The sequence below is a fragment of the Acartia tonsa genome, chromosome 5 (genome assembly GCF_053477335.1).
Source record: "Acartia tonsa isolate MP-2025a chromosome 5, ASM5347733v1, whole genome shotgun sequence".
NCBI lineage: Eukaryota > Metazoa > Arthropoda > Copepoda > Calanoida > Acartiidae > Acartia > Acartia tonsa.
The window spans coordinates 742,440-763,753 of record NC_137264.1 but is presented as its reverse complement, the minus strand read 5'-3'; the positions used below and the strand labels follow the sequence as shown (position 1 = coordinate 763,753).

The 21,314-nt window shown below is 30.3% G+C and overlaps 2 protein-coding genes across 2 annotated transcripts; one reads left to right on the top strand and one right to left on the bottom strand.

The window, feature by feature from the left end:
* Positions 1 to 1,312: 1,312 nt before the first annotated feature.
* LOC145320070 (uncharacterized) lies at positions 1,313 to 15,417 on the top strand. The gene is made up of 17 exons (XM_080162511.1): positions 1,313 to 1,332; positions 2,573 to 2,642; positions 3,339 to 3,407; positions 4,343 to 4,432; positions 4,791 to 4,892; positions 5,547 to 5,681; positions 5,954 to 6,052; positions 9,329 to 9,427; positions 9,665 to 9,763; positions 9,969 to 10,067; positions 13,188 to 13,286; positions 13,466 to 13,567; positions 13,706 to 13,804; positions 13,964 to 14,008; positions 14,170 to 14,226; positions 14,757 to 14,806; positions 15,158 to 15,417. Exons 1-16 carry the CDS (start codon positions 1,315 to 1,317, stop codon positions 14,792 to 14,794), a joined length of 1,320 nt encoding a protein of 439 aa, XP_080018637.1. The 5' UTR covers positions 1,313 to 1,314; the 3' UTR covers positions 14,795 to 14,806; positions 15,158 to 15,417.
* Positions 15,418 to 15,946: 529 nt separating this feature from the next.
* Positions 15,947 to 21,046, bottom strand: LOC145319884 (uncharacterized). Its single transcript, XM_080162289.1, has 6 exons — positions 20,938 to 21,046; positions 20,453 to 20,639; positions 19,893 to 20,145; positions 19,537 to 19,671; positions 16,746 to 16,823; positions 15,947 to 16,294 (listed from the first exon to the last, which is right to left on the bottom strand). Exons 1-6 carry the CDS (start codon positions 21,044 to 21,046, stop codon positions 16,160 to 16,162), a joined length of 897 nt encoding a protein of 298 aa, XP_080018415.1. The 3' UTR covers positions 15,947 to 16,159.
* Positions 21,047 to 21,314: the final 268 nt, after the last annotated feature.

Here is a 21,314-nt window from a genome sequence, read left to right as displayed (position 1 = left end):
CTGTGCATCATTGGATCTTAGTTATTCAAGATTATTTGTAGGCCTTCTTATGCCGCTTAAAATGATGTGCGGGTATGATCTGTACGTTCAACTGTTTGACAGCTAGCAGCTTTAAAATTCATAGATTTTTGGAAAATTGCGTTATCAGCAATATTTTACCATGAACTGCAGTAGATCCAGGACGTACATACTCCAATTATAAAAAAAAACTTCCCTTTTAACATACCTTAACTATGGAAAAGGTACTCTTTTAAAAAGAAATCTAATCAATAAAAATTATTTTTTTTATTTGAGAACAATCCCATGGATCCAAGGGATAAGACAATGGCTCATAAATTGATGTACATCCCTATTGATGATAAACAAAATTACCCATTCTGTAGAATAAAATTAGTGGTTGCCTCTAGTGGTACTTAAGGGGGGAGTTGAATCCCAAAACCCATTTTTTAAATTTAGATTTAAAAGAAAGTTAAAAAAATGGAGGGGTGGCCGCCCGCCCCCCCTCCAACTTAATTTTTCATTTCAATTTTTTTTAAATGAAAAAAAAATGGAGGGGGGAGGTAATTATTTTCAAGGGGCGATTCCTCTTGGGAGGGTGGTAGTACCCTCCCCAAAAATAGTTATAAACCTTCCCAGAACCTTAAGGAGAACCCGATCGGTTCAGCCGTGAGCGAGATCCTTTGGTACAAACAAACAGACAGACATCAATCTACTTTGTATTAAATACATATAAGGATACATTCTGTTAAAATCATTTTTAAGTTGGTAATTTATAACATTATTCTAAAAAAGCTTTTAAGCCAACGAATAAGAAATTTTTAAAAAACTTTGGGGACTAGACTAATATATCTTCCCGTTTCTCTTTGGTATTTTCAGTATCAACACAACCACTCAAGCAATCCCAAGGACACGCATACACATACACACACACAAATGCATGCTCGCACATGCCACCCACACACACACAAGCACAATAGCACCCCTACGCACGCACACACACACGCCCGTACACGAACATGCTCGCACACACACATAAAATAATCCCTCCCAAACACACACACATTACGCAGGCACGCACATATACAAACACACTCACGTACAAACACACACACACACAAAATAATCACTCCCAAAAACATACACACACACAAGCACACACAAACGCACACACACACGGACCACCCCACATTCCTAAATATAAGTACGACCCCAAAAAAATTGGTTTAAATTTCGGTGAATTACAAAAATAACAGGATATAGAGAAAGGGTACTCAGATTCAACCTTCAGACTTCAGTTCTCTAGCGTCTGTGATCATGTTAACATTTAGCTTTGTAAGTATACTATTTAGTTGCTTCAACCCAAGCCTATTATAAATCACGTGGGAGGTCGGAAAAATAGCCCAAAACCAACCCAAGATATTTATAACACTTTTCTTAGATTTATAACCCATTCAGACTAGAAATTTTGATGCAGTACTCATGATATAAGGTCATGAATCAATCTTTGTTTTTTTTGGCCTGAAACTTGTAATCCTATAATTTTTCCATATTTCTACCAAACTCTTTGATACAATGAAATAAATAACTATTACACCCTGTCAAACTATTGTGTTGTTATTATATCAACATAAGTATGTATTCAGTATATTTTTGGGTCAACCTTGACCTTTTTATTCTTTCCTATCCTAATTTATAAAGTAATAAGGTTTTTTGTATGATGCCTAAGATTTAAATAACTACTAAACCGATTGGGTTAATCATTTCAGAGATCCTTATATATAGATTTAAGCCTTGGGATGGTTTTGGGCCATTTTTCTGCCCTCTCACTAAAATCGTAAACAGAGCTCCTAAAACCTATATGGGAAAGCTGTTAGTCCTATTATATTTTAATTAACATGTAATTAAGTGATTTTAAAAGAATAATGTAGCATTTATCTGATAACTTCTTAGTAAATTAAACCAAAATGTAGGGGTTGAGCTATAGGATGCTATACTACAGCTGTATTATACCATCGGTTACCGAGATCTTAGCTTCAAACAGACAACAGACAGACAGACGGACGGTCAGACAGACATCAAGCTACTTTGTATTACAGATACTCAAAAGTTAGGAAACAAATTGTAAACTGGGTGTTGAATTTATTTGTATAAATTCTCCTAAATCTGTAGTTCACTTTCGATAAAAGGCCCATTTTTAGTAGCAAAGCTACTCTATAATTTGACTGTCCGTCTGTCTGTTAGAGACAGAAAGGGGGAAACGTAATTTTCTCGGCTCCTATAAAAGAAAATTTTTTTGGATTAAATATGTTAACATTCTTCATATTTTTACCAAGTTTCATTAAGATTTGTCAATTAATAGGGGTGCTAGATCGATTCCTACATTCTAAGTTTTTTGTGATTTTCTTTACACCTTTTTGGGATAAACTTTGAGCTTCGCTACTTATGGATGTTGTCATCCTTGTTTGTGAAATATTTCTAATGCAAATAATTGACTTTGTCAATTGCTCTATCAAAGCAATGCAACTTGTTTTACATATGTTCATTATTTGGCTACATGCTTTACTAAATTTAGGTTTGTTTGATGTTGTATGTTGGAGGCAAGGTATCCTGCAAAAGTTTGATCCTTCCATCTTATGACTATGGTAAGATTTATTTAAAGCAAAGCTTTTCTATAATTAGGGTTGGTCTATACGTCTGTAACAGTTAGTTCTTTTTGTTAATTTAAGCAGGTTAGAATTGTCCTATCAATTTCAAACATTGCATGATGATTCAGTTAGGTACAATTTAGAAAGTGTAGCAACTCTATTGTTGAATCAAATGTCCGTACGTCCATTTAAAATATCTTGATTTTTTTACATTTTGACAACAAATTTTTGTATTTTAAAATTATCCAATTCATCTGATCTTTTTAATACTGATTTCAACAAGGTACAATGTTATAAGCGAAGCATTTCTATAAATATAAACATAACAGTATCATGTATTCATGCAGTTTTGCCACAAATTTACTTACAATATTGTTTGTAATTGAACATTAATATTCTTTTAATTCAGTTCTGACAATCTACAAGTGTTTACCTTTGTTTGTCCTTCCATTTCAGAGCTTCACTTTCATGGATGTTGTCATCCATGTTTTAAAAATGCCCTTACTCTTCAAACTACCAATGGCTAGATTAGCCCTTATTTTCAATCCATTTTAAAAATAGGAAGGAACGTTTCTATAATACAAAGTTTTGTAGTTAAATCAAATTTTATTAATTTAATAAATTGCCAGCCAATAATATATCATATTCTAAACAGACATAATCTATTTGTAATTTATGTTGACATTTGTTTAGAAGCAGAATATAATAAAACAGAAGATATTATGATATCAGATTATGAGGAGAGAGAGTCAAGCAGACCTGGTGAGTGTATTACAATTTTTGTAATTTTTTTTAATAGGTCAAAAGTATTGGTTTATTTAACCCAGGAATAACAAGCAAAATAAATCTAAAATAATATTTGGGGGGTTAATGGAGAGGTCGTCAATTTTACAATGTAATGCCCCCCAATGACAGCTATAGGTTGCATGATTTGTTTCCAAATTAATTTTGATATTGGCATAAGCTGTTAAAATTTAACCCACTTACTATTAACAGAAGTTGATAATCAGTATCTCATTTTTTTCATTGACATGGGACATTTTGTATCAGATAAAAATTTCTCATAGTTTTCAACAAGTTATGCCCTAAAGTCCTTATTTTTAAGATTTATGGATTTAAAGGGTGTGCAAAAATTGACCTTGTGCTAATAGTATAAAACTCTTACGCATACTGTTAGAATTGTCATAAGCTTTAGTTTTTGGATACATAAGAACCATTCCTGTGCTTCATATAGCATATGAGCTATGTGGTAAAATGTTCCAACTTACTGAAAACTTTTCAATCCTTTTCTCATATTTTTCAAGGTAGCTCCAAAACTACAAATAGCACAAAATGGTACTTATTTATCAAAAAAACTAGTGTTTTTGATGATTCTAATGGTATGCATAACATGTTTCTACTATTAACAAAAGCCGCGCAATCAGAACTAAAAAAATGTGCACATTTTTTTGCACAACCTTTAAATCCATAAATCTTCAAAAACAAGGCCTATGAAAAAAAAACGGTTTTTAAGGCATAATTTGTTTAAATAATCATTTTTAATTATTTGAAACCTAAATTTACCAGAACAGGTTTTACAAATTTAAAAAGCATTTTATATAAATGTTTATTTTTTAAATGCAAAATTAAGTTTTTAAAAAATAATTTAACTTTTTCTTCTAAATGCTTGGCTGTTTTTTCTTAATTCTATGATTAAGAGCTGATTACAATATTCGATGAAGAGAAAGGGAGTTTAGAAAGAGAAAAAATGATATTAGATTATGTGGATAGAAGAGCAAGAGAGCCTGGTGAGTTATATTCTCAATTTTACAAAATAATAAAGTATATTATTATTTCAATATATTACTCCTTTTGCCCCAAGAAATTATAAATAGTGTCAATTTCTCTATTGTTGTTCAATTTGATGTAATCTGTAGCTCTATTTAAATTCCAAAGCCCCCCCCCCCTCTTATCATATATCAGAAACTACAAGACATATAGAGACAGACTTAATGGCAAAGTTATTCATTTTAAAATTTTAAAAGAGCAAAATTAATTTTCTACCATAACATTTTACAAAAGTAAAAAAGGTGCAGGAAAATAAAACAGAAAAGATGTAGCTGTGGTACTAAAAAGGTTTTACATAATATAAATATTCTTGTTTAGAAATAATAAAAGCTGCTTGTAATGGAAATGGATCAGCCGAACTTGTAAAAGAGTTACTGGATGCTGGAGCCAATATTGAAGAAAGAAGTTTGAGTGGAAATGGTAAAAAAGCCAGTTATTTTGTCTTATTTACTAAAATAGAAACCAAATAAAATATTTGTAATCGTAAAAGTTACAATTTGTGAAACAATTGGGGCTTTTTCTTTCTGTAGCTAGAACCAATCTGTGAGAGCAAGTAGCTTATTTTTTAACCTAACAGTTATTAATTGTATTTTTGAATATTGAACTTGCAGGCATGGTTATTCCAAATATTCTGTCAATTTATTAACACATGACAAAACTAGAAATATATCTCCTCTATTGAGAAGGTGTAAATTTTGGTTTTTGATTAATTTGGAAACATTCTTTTCCTGTACGTGTAAAATTACATTTTATATAGTTTGAAATAGGATAATAATTAATTTTTGTATTTTTGTAATATTGCTCATACTGTAATGGACAATGAAAATTTTCTGGCAATGTGTGACCACGTGGCAAACTTGAGATTACTTTCTCCATTTTGTAGACAAAAAATAATGCAGGTTTTTTTTAGTATCATAATTACTTCAGTTGAACCATCACCCTCCCACCTTTGGCATTTTGACTAATATCAAACATACATAGGCTATTATTAATCTTATAGCTTCTTTTTATCCAAAATTGTCTACTTCAAATTTTTCTTTAATATGATGATGTGTTCATAGAAATATTTTTTAGAAAATGATCCTAGTAATATGAGTGTTGACATAGTAAACAAAACAAGTCTTATATGTGCAACTGCAGCAGAAAATAAGGAACTGATCAAGCTCCTTCTACAATATGGTGCAGATGTCAATGCTATGGATTCAACAGGTTAGTGTAATACTATTTACTGCAGTATATGATAATAGGAGCTAAATGCATTTAAGTTAATTAGTTAGAATAATAACCTTGAAATTGTATGTTGGTTTATTAAAATTCTGAAAATCATAAGCTATGGAAAACAAGTTTTAAGGCCTAAATTATTTAATTTTTTCCTTAACCATTGCAGAAAATAAGATCCTTAATATTGGTAATTTACATGCTATTAATGTCACTATATATTATATACTTATATTTATTAAGTTCAATAAATCTATTTCTAGGACGGAGCAGTCTTATTTACGCAGCAAAGTCTAATAACACAGATACAGTTAGGATTCTTTTAGAACATGGAGCTAATGTCAACACTAAGAATGAAATTGGTAAGTTACATACTATTATTGTCTCAATATATATCTATCCATTCATCTATAATCTATACAGGGTAGACTGAAATTAAATGCATTTTCTGATTTAACAAAGAGTATGACAAGATTTTAAAAGTTGTGTGTGATACTTTAAGGATAAATTGAAACCTTTTCTTTTACTTGAAAACAACATAACAAGCAGTACAAATTATTGTACTAAGTACATTTAAAATTTCATTTAAAAGTGCCTTTACAAAACAAAAATTATTTTTGCACAATTATAAGTCTTAGCTTAACCATTATTAATGACCAGACTTAATCTCCTCCTATTTAATTCCTTGATCCTTTTATTAAAGATGATGGATAAAGATATTAACTCATTGTTTATCTGTAAAAGCTTCCATTAAATTCAAATCTAATTGAATTTATTTCTTTTTAAAGGAAATTTTTGCTTAAAAACAAAAGTATAAATTAGTATATGAACAATTATCCTTTCAATTTGACCCAATTAAATTTCAATAGAAAACTACTTGCAAATGAGGGCATTTTTTGTGTTTGTTTAATTAAAGGACCTTGGAAATCTTCTGCAAATCCCTTATCCCTGCTACTATGTTTGTATAATATATTTGAGAATTTTTTTTGTATGTTATCTAAAATGATGTTGATTTTTTAAAATGATTTCTATGTTTTTTTTAAACAAAAAATTTAAACAACATAATTTCAGAATTTACCACTTTGAAAAAAAGTTCTATGCATTTTTTTACCAAAAAAACTCTGACAAAACTGTGTCAGAACAATGATTAAAGCAATAATAATTCTTAAATGTGTGTTTGGAGGAATTCGGAGGAAGATCAAATTTTCTATTAGGGTAGTTAATTTTGAAGATCGAAAATATAATATAATTTTTAAAAAGTTTAAAACTTTATTCTTTTGTCGTTTTTTTTCCTGTTAGTAAGTTTTCAAACAAAATCTACAAAACACTTCAATTTTCATCCCCATAAATCTTTGTAAAATGCCACTTTGAAAAAAAGAGGGAGGGGCAAACTTTCACTTTCTTAAAAAAAGATAGCTTTACATAGTATATATATTTATATATATAAAAACGTTTATTTTAATTTTTTACTTTAATGTTAAAAATATACTAAAACAATATTTGATAAGCAAAGCTATCTCTTAAAAAGAAAAAAAAGAAAACCAAACAATTCTAAACACAAAGACAACATTTTAATTTTTTAAAGAGGTAAAAAGTTAAAACATGATATAAATTTTTTTTCCCCGAGCGGGTTCTTTCCAAAATCAGCCCATTAAATTTTTTTAATAAATTTTTTTAAAAAGTAATAGCATTTATGAGGTCTGTATAAAAAATTTCACAAACTTGTATAAACACTCCTATGCATGTTTTTACATCTAGAAATATATATTATTTTATGCAGAAGAATTCCTACTTCCTTTGTATGTAACTAGCCGCTTCGCCCCTAGCCTCTAGGGGCTTTGCCCAAGAGGTGATAAAAAAAAAATATTGCGAGAGACCATAAAGGACCATGGAAACTCCTTCAAAAAAAAAAAAAAAAAAAAAAAAAAAAAAAATGGGGGGGGATTTTTTGGTTTTTGGGGGGGTTGGGGGTGTCCCACCCCCCGAGAAAATAGCTTAAAACCACCACAGGACCAATAGGTAGATACCCTGAAGAGTAGAATCCGATCGGTTCAGTGGTTACCGAGATCTTAAGGGACAGACAGACAGACGGACGGACAGACGGTCAGACGGACAGACGGACAGACAGACATCGTTCTACTTTGTATTATAGATATATTTCCTATATTTTACACTTACAACAAACACACCAAATCTTTAGACACACTAAAGTATTTCACCTCAACTTCAACTCACCTGTAATAATTACAGGTTGGCATTGATAAATCTGATAAGTGTAGTAAAATTAAATAATGATCTCAAGGATAATTATTTTTTGTGATTCCTTATTTTAACCATGTGAATTTAAGCCTGTTATTCAAATGGTGACGTTTGGTGATCTGCCCATTAAAGCATTATGCAGTTTTCATTTAACAGGCCACTTTTATTTATCCCCCTTTGACAATTTCAAGTCCAGCTGTGTGTCCATTATACACATTTTAATGAGAGTATATTTTAGGTTTAGTATTGACCTAATATATGTATCATAAATATTTTTCTTTTCTTCTCAATGACACGTATTTTTCCTTCTGGGATATTCTAAAGTTCAATTTTTTTTTGTATAAATTTGACATATTTTGAGAAGATATTATCTTGAATTAGTCTTGACTTAATTTAAATATACACTTTTTATGTTAGACGGCAATTCTTTTATTTAATATTGTTATAATAACTCTTAAAGTTCAGATGTAAACTTTTTATGTAATTAATTAAGACAAATAAAGAATCAAATAATAATAATAATGTAATTTGTAATAAAACATTTAAATGCAAATTAAAAATCAATATAACTTTCTTATTTTTTGAGATATTCAAATAAAATAAAAATTTAATTTGTGTTACATATAAATGCACACAGTTTTAAAAGATATTTTATTACTAAAATAAATTTGTCATAGAGAAATATAAAAATAAGACAAATTACAGTTTCCTAAAATTGCATTTATTTGAAGCTAAAAAGCATTCATCTTTAAAACTCATAAAAGTACTTTTCTTAGACCTTGTTTTAAATTTACATTGATATTGTCAGATTTTTTTGGACAAAATGAAAGAGTTATTTTAATTTTTCTTGCACTACTTATTTTGCATCTTTTATAAATTTTGATGTGCATTTGGAGCTATGGATATTTAATAGTTTTTTTTCTTCTGTTTGTTTCTCAAAACCTGAAAATGCAGTTTATTTTGGTCTACCATGTATCAGGGACAGTTTTATTAAAAGCAGACAGCTCTAACACTGTTAGGTACAAGGGTCGCCAGAGGATAAATTAAGGATCATTTTTGACTGGTCCAGTACCTTGGTATTGCCCCCATAACTTAAGTGTCACATCCTGTGGTATTCCCTTAGCCCAGTCAACAATAAAGCCTCCAAAAAACAGTGTATCACATATAGGATGTACTTGGCAGACTGAAAAAAGATGAGAGGGACAGGGACAGGTATTCTGCATGATAGCAGACAGCTCTGACCCTAAAGTTTAAGAGTTGCCAGAGGATTAATTAAGGATCATTATCGACTGGTCCTTTACCTAGGTATTTACCCTGTAAATGTACTCTAAACCATTAAATATATCTTAAATCACATATATATCTGCATGTAATATCAGGAAAAACCAGTCTTGCGTTAGCAGCAGATCAGGGTAACACAGATACAGTTAGGATTCTTTTGGAACTTGGAGCTGATGTCAACACTAAGGATGAAAATGGTAAGTTACATACTTTGTCACAATATCTATCTAACCATCCATCTATATACATTTATGTTATTAAAATGTTAATGGAACTGAAGAGTATCAGTATGAATTACAGTTTATTACTTATAACCATTGTTTCTCATTTTATGTTAAATCATACATATTTATATACATATGCAACTGTATCTATCTAAATTTCTATAACTGTACTGTACTGTAAACAATAATTATATTTCTGTCTATATTCAGGACTGACCAGTCTTGTGTATGCAATACTGTCTGGAACCACAGATATAGTACGGATTCTTTTAGAACATGGAGCTGATGTCAACACTAAGGGTGATTTGTGTGAGTTACATACTATTATTGTCACATTATCTAACTATCCATCCATCCATATATATATAAATATATACATTTGAAGAGTATCAGTTTGAAACACATTTTCTGATTTTAAGAAGAGTATGACAAATTGAAACCTTTTTTTCACTTTCTATAACTGTACTACTCTAAAGAATAAAATATATTTTAAATCCAATATGTCTAAATATAGGTTGGACCAGTCTTATGTGTGCAGCACAGTACGGAACCAAAGATATAGTTAGGATTCTTTTAGAACATGGAGCTGATGTCAACAATAAGAGTGATTCAGGTGAGTCACAGGTGCCTAAAACTGTCTACATTCAATGGACAATCCAAATCCACACTTTTTGAGACTTTATAAGTCAACAGGAGAAGACTAACATGTAATATCAAAGAAACAAATGTAATTTAATTTTAATTAAAAATCACTTTTAAGGCATTTTTAATAACGTAAAAAGTGTTTTAATGTACAAGAAACTCAGAATTAATTATGATATAATCTTTTTAAAAATCTCAGTACTAGTTTAGAGTACCTAATAGTGCATATTAACAAAAAAAATGTAGCCTAAGAATAAATTGTTTCTTTTATTATATGTGAGATCATCCATGAAAGCCTTTAAATTACTATGTTTTCTTAGGTAAGGTGGCAAAAACAAATTTTGTTTCATAAGGCACACCCCACCCAAAGGCGTGTTAGGTTAGAAAAAAACCCCCGCAGAAACGGTTTACACAGGATGTACTGGGACCTTATAGTGAGTTCAGAACATGCTTTCCCTAAATTGAGTTAGTACCTTCCCATAGTAGAAAATTTTAAAATTACTTTTGGTGATCAAATTTTACTTTTATTTTTAGACCGCCTTCACCGAACCTGCTTTATTGTCTTATTTTGCCTTTCATGTTTATCATGCAAATTCGCTCACATTATAGTTGAAATGACAGATATTGAAGCTTTCTAAAAAGGTCTCTAACATTTTCTAGCTCAAATACTTTTTGAGATATCTTATTTCAAAGTATTGTTGTAAAATCATCTTTTACACAGCAAAACGTTGAAATATAAAATTAGTTTTTTTAGAGAAAATTTCAAGTATCTTCATGTAAATCTTTCTAATATTGCTCCAAATTGACCAAATTGGACAGTTAAGGTGCCTAAAACTATCTACATTCAATGGACAATCCAAATCCACACTTTTTGAGACTTTATAAGTCAACAGGAGCATGATGAAGTGAATTTTAAAAATGCGAAAGGAAAAAATATTTGCTGTTTTTTTTAAATAAATTGAAATTTAATCGACTTTAGCAAGGATTTTAAGATAAGTTTTGGTGTATAAAGTTGTCACTTTGTAATGAGAAAGCCAATAAAACACAATCATTTGATATTTTGAACCAATAGAAACATATCTTAAGAAAAAATAGACATAATTATTTAAAATAAACAAAAAATTTGTTAGAATTTTAAGCATTTCCAAGCAGTTTACAAATGTAATCTACTAATTCTAGTAATTTTTTCTAAGAATAGTTGATTGGCCTTTCAAAACCTTATGAAACAAAATTAGTTTTTGCCACCTTATCTAAGAAATTATAGTATTTAAAAGACTTTCATGGATGATCTCATATATAATAAAAGAAACAATTTATTCTTAGGCCACATTTTTTTTGTTGATATAAACTATTAGGTACTCTAAACAAGTACTGAGATTTTTAAAAATAATGAATCATAATCAATTATGAGTTTCTTGTACCTTAAAACACCTTTTACATTATTAAAAATGACTGAAAAGTGATTTATAATTAAAATCAAATTACATTTGTTTCTTTGATTTTACATTTTAGCCTTCTCCTGTTGACTTATAAAGTCTTAAAAAGTGTGGATTTGAATTGTCCATTGAATGTAGATAGTTTTAGGCACATTAACTGTCCAATTTGGTCAATTTGGAGCAAAATTAGAAAGATTTACATGAAGATACTTGTAATTTTCTCTAAAATAACTAATTTTATATTTCAACTTTTTGCTGTGTAAAAGATGATTTTACAACAATACTTTGAAATAAGATATCTCAAAAAGTATTTGAGCTAGAAAAATGTTAGAGACCTTTTTAGAAAGCTCCAATATCTGTCATTTCAACTGTAATGTGAGCGAATTTGCATGATTAACGTGAAAGACAAAATAAGACAATAAAGCAGGTTAGGTGAAGGTGGTCTAAAAATAAAAGTAAAATTTGATCACCAAAAGTAATTTTAAAATTTTCTACTATGGGAAGGTACTAACTCAATTTAGGGAAAGCATGTTCTGAACTCACTATAAGGTCCCAGTACATCCTGTGTAAACCGTTTCTGCGGGGGGTTTTTTCTTACCTAACACGCCTTTGGGTGGGGTGTGAAGGTTATAAAAGATTTAAAAGGCCAATCAACTATTCTTAGAAAAAATTGCTAGAATTAGTAGATTACATTTGTAAACTGCTTGGAAATGCTTAAAATTATAACCAATTTTTGGTTTATTTTCAATGTGTATGTCTATTTTTCTTAAGATATGTTTCTATTGGTTCAAAATATCAGATGATTGTGTTTTATTGGATTTTTAATTACAAAGTGACACCATAACTTATCTTAAAATCCTTGCTAAAGTTGATTAAATTTCATTTTTTTTAAAACAAGAAAATATTTTTTCCTTTAGCATTTTTAAAAAATCACTTCAGCATGCTCCTAATGGCTTATATAGTCTTAAAAAGTATGTATTTGGATTGTCCATAGATAGTTCAGGCACCTTAACTGTGTAAAAGAAGACTTTACAGCAATACTTTGAAATAAGATATCTCAAAAAGTATGACAGCTAGAAAAATGTTAGAGACCTTTTTAGAAAGCTTCAATATCTGTCATTTTAACTGTAATGTGAGCAAATTTGCATGATAAACATGAAAGACAAAATAACACAATAAAGCAGGTAAGGTGAAGGTAGTCTAAAAATAAAAGTAAAATTTTATCACCAAAAGTAATTTTAAAATTTTCTACTATGGAAAGGTACTAACTCAATTTAGGGAAAGCATGTTCTGAACTCACTATAAGGTCCCATTACATCCTGTGTAAACCGTTTCTGTGTTTTTTTTTCTAGCCTAACACGCCTTCGAGTGGGGTGTGGAGATGAATCAGGTCTAATATCTACCTCAGGGCAACTATTTTTCATAAATTAGGCCTAAAAACAGCAGGCTATTATACATACATACAATATACATGCAGGCCATACAAGCATCCCAATACTGAGCTGGCCTATACATTTAAACTGCAATTAATCAAAGTTTTATAAACTATAATTATTTCTATAAACTCTGTACATTAATCTCTGTGTATATATAAATATAATCTAAACAACAAAATATATATTATAAATTCAATATGTAATAATGTATATTTACAGGAGAAACCAGTCTTATGAGGGCAGCAGAGCAGGGTCGCACAGATATAGTACGGATTCTTTTAGAACATGGAGCTGATATCAACACTAAGAGTGATTTGGGTGAGTTACATACTATTACATTGTCACAATATCTACCTCTCCATCCGTCCATCTATATACAATTATTTATATACATCTGTGTTCATCTAAATTCATATAACTATTGTTGTAATAGTGTTATGTAATAAGTTTTCATTAATTCAACAAATTTTTATCAATCCAAACATTAATGCATCTAGGTATGACAGCACTAGATTACTCTGACTCATGGATTGGTCTTCCAGATACAGTAAGGATTCTTTTAGAACATGGAGCTGATGTCAACACTAAGGATGTTGAGGGTGAGTTACATTCTATTATTGTCAAATTATCTTATATAATGTATAACCATCCATCAATACAACTCTATACATTTATCTCTTTGTATATAAAAATATAATCTAAACAACAAAATATAAATTCAATATGTCTATATATAGGAAAAACCACTCTTATGAGGGCAGCAGAGCAGGGTAACACAGATATAGTAAGAATTCTTTTAGAATATGGAGCTGATGTCAACTCTAAGAGTAATAATGGTGAGTTACATACTATTATTGTCACAATATCTATCTCTCCATCTATATACAATTATTTATATACATCTGTGTTCATCTAAATTCATATAACTATTGTTGTAATAGTGTTATGTAATAAGTTCAAAAAATTATTATTAATACAAACATTAATCTATCTAGGTATGACAGCACTAGATTTCTCCTCTGAATTGACAATTTCGAGAGGTAAGATTCTTTTATAATATAGAGCTAATGTCTATATATCTATATAAAATTATTTATATACATCTTTGTTTATCTAAATTCATATAACTATTCTCTAAACAAAGTAATATGATTTTATTAATTCAAAAACTCATTATTAAGCCTGACATTAATGCATCTAGGTGAGATGTTAAGAGTAATAAATTACCCTATGCTATTAACACTACTGGAAGCAAATGGTAAGATTTTTCTATAATAATAACAGGATGTCTGTGTGTCTGTTTTTACCAAAGATCTTCTTTTCAATGAAGTTTCTCAGAGGTAAGGTTGGGGAAGGTTTATACCTATTTTGGAAGAAGTTATCAAAACCCTCCCAAGAGAAACCAACCATAGAAAAAAAACCACTCAAAATTTGTTTTTACATTTTCTCTTTAAAACTAAAAATTGACTTCAACTACCTCCTGACCCCCCCCCCCCCCCCCACCTCCCTTACCAAACCACAAGTGCCCCTTGAGGCCTCTAGGGTCATAGCCGCTAGTGTACAAATAATATATAAAATTTAAAGGGAATATTTTAAATTTAATGATATTGAAAAACTCCCTTGCAAAACTAAATGCTTCAAATCCTCATGCTAATGTTATAAATTTAGTCCTAAAGTAATGTTAAGTATGTAGAAGATGTAAATAAGGACTGAGTCAATACAATGGTTAGCAGGATCTTTTCAGACAGACAAACAAATAAACACATATAATATCAGTTAATATTTTAGGAGCTAAGAGTTTAACAGAAATAGAGCAAATTTTGTAAAAGCCTATGAAGGTAAAAATATTTTTTAGTTTAATATTATATATTATATGATGAAAGTAGGAATTATTCCATTCTAAATTCTAATTAAAACTATACATGTATCTATTTATTTTGTTATTTCTCTAGTCACATAGTTTCTTATGTACTAGTCTATCCATTAAAATAAGTTTTTTTTTATTGATTTATAAGCCTAAATGTTTATGGCAGATGATCATCTATTTCTAGTTTCTATCAATTTATTCTATGAGTAAATTTGCTACCAGTCTAAATATATTTACACTTTGTATATTAAATTCTGTAACTATGTCAATTATATCTATTTATAAATTTTTAACTGATATAGTATTTAATTTTTATTTTCAGTTGAGAATTACTTTGGATGGTTGAATTCTTTTACCTACCTGCTTCATTATCATATCAAAATAAATATTTTTTGTGTGTAAATATGTTATTGATAGGGATATTCAAAAAGTTATTTTTCATATAATTTTAAAATTGTTTTTTAACTTTTATATATGGGCTATTTGACCGTCTGTCTGTGTATTATTACCATGTGAGCTCACTGTTTACTGAACTGATATGGCTTCTGTTTTTCTCTTATGCTCTTTTTTAAACTATTTTGGGGAGGTTACAGTATGATTATATACATTGTACTGAATTCTTTGGGCTCTAAAATGAGCTGTTGTTTTAAGAGTTATAAAAAAAACACCTGATATATGTTTGATGCATAGTTTTATAGTTAATATAAACTTATTTTTTTTTACTCCTATTGGTTGTTTCCCAAAATAAAAAAATGCATTTTATTTTGGTCTTTGTATAGCGCACCATTTGCTGAAAAAAATTTTTTTTACTTATATCTTCCGCTACTGCCATAATGGTATTACATAAATTTAAATTCTAGGGTATCCCAAAAAAATATTGAAAAAATAACAATAATCAATTAAATTAAACAGAAACAATAAGTATGAAAAGATAATGAAAAAGCTTCAACATTATTTAAGTGTATATAGCATAGTTTACATAATTGCTATGCTACTTATATTATACCTAAAAGTTACAGAAGCCACGACTTGGATATCTACATCCATAGTAAATAATATCAAAATCAGAAAACAAAAACATTAAATAAAGGTATAATCAAAGAACAACATATTTGTTATAAACTGTGTATATTAATGTGATGTCTGTAGCAAATTATTTTCACAATCAAGTAACAAATATAAACACATTTTGGTACAAACTATATTCATGTCAGTTATGCAGTTAGTCATTTTTTTAAAAACTTGAATCAAAGTTACACATAATGAACACATATTGGATAAGTATTTCTATGTATTTTTTTGTTGGGGGAAGAGTAAAGTTAATCTAACGAACTGGGGGTGGGGGAGGTTTCCATGCAGGGGGCGGGGGGCGCTGTCTATAGTTTGGAAGAAGGGGAAGGTTGTTATTATTTGCAGAGCTGAACTTATTCTTCAGACGATCTAGCCTCTCTGAATCCATCTGAAAATATGCAAGATATTATATTTGAGTTTGGACCTCATCCAGGGAGTAAATGGATATGATAATAGACACTAAATTGATGTTCTCTCCATAACCTGTTATGATGAAAGTTCCCAAAGTTTTTTCTTAAAATCAACATTCCATTGTCCCTACTCCTAAGGTTAAACCTCATAATTCTAAAGACGTAATTCTTTGGGGCATAAAATAGGTGCAACCATTTTTTTATTTATTATTATTGTTTTAGTTTTGTTTACTCCCACAGCATAACCAACAGATAAACAGACCAAGCAAGTTCTAAAATAGATACATATTGGCCAGGAGAATTATCACACAAAAATTCAGACGTCTATCTTTATTAACAGCTAAGAAAATCACATTTGTTAAAATTAGGACAGACAGACGTATGGACAGAATGTGTTAGAGAATAGCTATGCTATTAAAAATACATTACTGGAGGTATTTTCTTGACAGGGGTAGAAGCTCGAGATAAATTTGTGACTGACCCCTTTTCAAATCTTTCTCTGAACTCCTAAATAGAATAATATGTCTTTTTGTAATAACAGGATGTCTTCTGGTATGTCTGTATGTTCATTAAACAGTAAACAATTAGACTAATACGATCTTTATCTATAAAGTTGGTCCATATAAGGTATTTGGCTAGTTCAATGAATAGGTGAAATTGATAGAAAGATCTATGGATGGATCACGAAAAATTAATATATAGATTATAAATAGACATAAAGACAGACAAATAAATATATGGATACCTGCGCAGAACTAGTTCTAGTATCTCTACCAATACTCATACTCTGGTTGTCTGGATATATAAATAGATGGATACCTGAGCAGAACTAGTTCTAGTATCTCTACCAATACTCATACTCTTGTTGTCTCGATATATAAATAGATGGATACCTGTGCAGAACTAGTTCTAGTATCTCTACCAATACTCATACTCTTGTTGTCTCGATATATAAATTGATGGATACCTGTGCAAAACTAGTTCTAGTATATCTACCAATACTCATACTCTTGTTGTCTGGATATATAAATAGATGGATACCTGTGCAGAACTAGTTCTAGTATCTCTACCAATTCTCATACTCTTGTTGTCTGGATATATAAATAGATGGATACCTGTGCAGAACTAGTTCTGGTATATCTACCAATACTAATACTCTTGTTGTCTGGATATATAAATAGATGGATACCTGTGCAGAACTAGTTCTAGTATATCTACCAATACTCATACTCTTGTTGTCTGGATATATAAATATATGGATACCTGTGCAGAACTAGTTCTAGTATCTCTACCAATACTCATACTCTTGTTGTCTGGATATATAAATTGATGGATACCTGTGCAGAACTAGTTCTAGTATCTCTACCAATACTCATACTCTTGTTGTCTCGATATATAAATTGATGGATACCTGTGCAAAACTAGTTCTAGTATATCTACCAATACTCATACTCTTGTTGTCTGGATATATAAATAGATGGATACCTGTGCAGAACTAGTTCTAGTATCTCTACCAATACTCATACTCTTGTTGTCTGGATATATAAATAGATGGATACCTGTGCATAACTAGTTCTATTATCTCTACCAATACTCATACTCTTGTTGTCTGGATATATAAATAGATGGATACCTGTGCAGAGCTAGTTCTAGTATCTCTACCAATACTAATACTCTTGTTGTCTCGATATATAAATTGATGGATACCTGTGCAGAACTAGTTCTAGTATATCTACCAATACTAATATACTATTCTTGTTGTCTGGATATATAAATAGATGGATACCTGTGCAGAAATAGTTCTAGTATATCTACCAATACTCATACTCTTGTTGTCTGGATATATAAATATATGGATACCTGTGCAGAACTAGTTCTAGTATCTCTACCAATACTCATACTCTTGTTGTCTGGATATATAAATTGATGGATACCTGTGCAGAACTAGTTCTAGTATCTCTACCAATACTCATACTCTTGTTGTCTCGATATATAAATTGATGGATACCTGTGCAAAACTAGTTCTAGTATATCTACCAATACTCATACTCTTGTTGTCTGGATATATAAATAGATGGATACCTGTGCAGAACTAGTTCTAGTATCTCTACCAATACTCATACTCTTGTTGTCTGGATATATAAATAGATGGATACCTGTGCATAACTAGTTCTATTATCTCTACCAATACTCATACTCTTGTTGTCTGGATATATAAATAGATGGATACCTGTGCAGAGCTAGTTCTAGTATCTCTACCAATACTAATACTCTTGTTGTCTCGATATATAAATTGATGGATACCTGTGCAAAACTAGTTCTAGTATATCTACCAATATTCATACCCTTGTTGTCTGGATATAATTATATAAATATGGAAACCTGTGCAAAACTAGTTCTGGTATATATACCAATACTCATATTCTTGTTGTCTGGATATATAAATAGATGGATATCTGGCCAGAACTATTTCTAGTATCTCTACCAATAATAATATTCTTGTTGTCTGGATATATAAATAGATGAATACCTGTGCAGAACTAGTTCTAGTATCTCTACCAATACTAATACTCTTGTTGTCTGGATATATAAATAGATGAATACCTGTTCAGAACTAGTTCTAGTATCTCTACCAATACTCATACTCTGGTTGTCTGGATATATAAATAGATGGATACCTGTGCAGAACTAGTTCTAGTATATCTACCAATACTAATACTCATACTCTTGTTGTCTGGATATATAAATAGATGGATACCTGTGCAGAACTGGTTCTAGTATATCTACCAATACTAATATTCTTGTTGTCTGGATATATAAATAGATGAATACCTGTTCAGAACTAGTTCTAGTATCTCTACCAATACTCATACTCTGGTTGTCTGGATATATAAATAGATGGATACCTGTGCAGAACTAGTTCTAGTATATCTACCAATACTAATACTCATACTCTTGTTGCCTGGATATATAAATAGATGGATACCTGTGCAGAACTGGTTCTAGTATATCTACCAATACTAATATTCTTGTTGTCTGGATATATAAATTGATGGATACCTGTGCAGAACTAGTTCTAGTATATCTACCAATACTAATACTAATACTCTTGTTGTCTGGATATATAAATAGATGGATACCTGTGCAGAACTAGTTCTAGTATATCTACCAATACTAATACTAATACTCTTGTTGTCTGGATATATAAATAGATGGATACCTGTGCAGAACTAGTTCTGGTTTCTCTACCAATACTCACACTCCTGCCCCTGTGGTCTGGACAAAATTCTCTGCCAGATTTGCTGGAGAAAGATTCTCTCAGCAGGGACACACTCCGCTTTCTCTCAAAGGGGGTCTAAAGAGTGTATATTTAGATATATTTTGTTGTACCACAACCATCTAATTATTTTAGTATGCTTTAAATTAAAAAAAGCTTATTAAACAGTTTTGAAAGTTTTCCAAATAGCTTAAGATAAAAATGTTTAAAGTCAAAAGTTTGTAAAAATATGGTTTACTAGTGGAAATAAAAAGAAATTTCCATTGTCCTATCTTTGGCCAAATCTTGTAAATCCTAACCTTAATCTTGGGCAGACCATAGATATCCACATCCTTGTCTGGTGTAGCTGACTTGCCCCTGGTGTCTCTAGTGTGGAGACAATGGTCAATAGCTGACTTGCTCCTGGTGTCTCTAGTGTGGAGACAATGGTCAATAGCTGACTTGCCCCTGGTGTCTCTAGTGTGGAGACAATGGTCAATAGCTGACTTGCCCCTGGTGTCTCTTGTGTACAAACATTGGTCACTTAATGAATCTCTTCTGTTTAGTGTGGACCTGTAAGAAAATATAGTTCTCTGTTAAAAAAACACATGAAATTTAATTTATAATTTTTTTAAAAAATTTTTTAGACAAATGTTACTAGTAATAATTTGTAGTTTGTAGTAAGTAAAAAAATCAAGAAAATTCCTAACCCTTGCAGACCTAACCCTAATGGACCTATACCTTTTGTACTCTAACCATTTGGCACAATCCTTTACCCAATATAACTTTACCTAATCTAAACACAAACACTCAATAATCTATCCCCAACTAATTTTAATTTACTTCTATGCTTTTTAACCATTTTGATTGAAACTGTTACCTCTTATTCATAGACCTCCTGGAACCAACAGACTTTTTAGCCTTGGGTGGCTTCTCATTTGAAGGAACTTTGAGAGTATTTGATTTGTTATCATGTTGATGCCCATGAGTATTATTTGTATGATTATTTGTAATAGTTTCATGATGAGAGTTATTTTTGGTAACTGAACTTTCTTTGGATTTTCCTGATCCATACCAAAAAATAAATTTTTTTTTAATATACTACCAGGAGATGATTGGTCAATAAGAAAACAATGGAGGAACAAGATGGCCATAGAATGGGTTAGACAGTGTACAGATTTTGGTTTAAAAAACTCTAACTATCTTCTCCTAGGATAGAGACAACATTTGTAAAATTTTGTCTTTTGTAATATTGTAATGGTTTATATATAATAAAAAGGGTTCTGTTTTTAAATATATCTGACTATGGAGCTATGTAAGCCATAGAGATATTCTATATGCAATATTTTTTGTATTTGGTTCCTGTTTTCATTGGAATTCCATAGGAAGAATGTCCTTCAAGGTTATTAACATCATCATTATCATTTGTTGAGTCTCTAGTTTTTACTTCTTCTGCATTAACATAATTATCCATACTATTATGATCCTATAAAAACACGAACAGAATATTTTCCGTCCGTCTGTGTATTGTACTCTTACAATTAAGCTTCTTATTGGTCAAGGGAAGGTTTATAACTAATTGGGATGTGATACATCCAACCTTCAAAGCAAAATCTCTAAGAAAAATATTTTAAACAAAAATGTAAAGTAGATGGTTGAACCTTTACCCCCCCCCCTCATTACTTTGAATTTGAGCCTTGGGATTTTTAAGGCTGTTTTAAAAGTTAATAATGATAGATTTT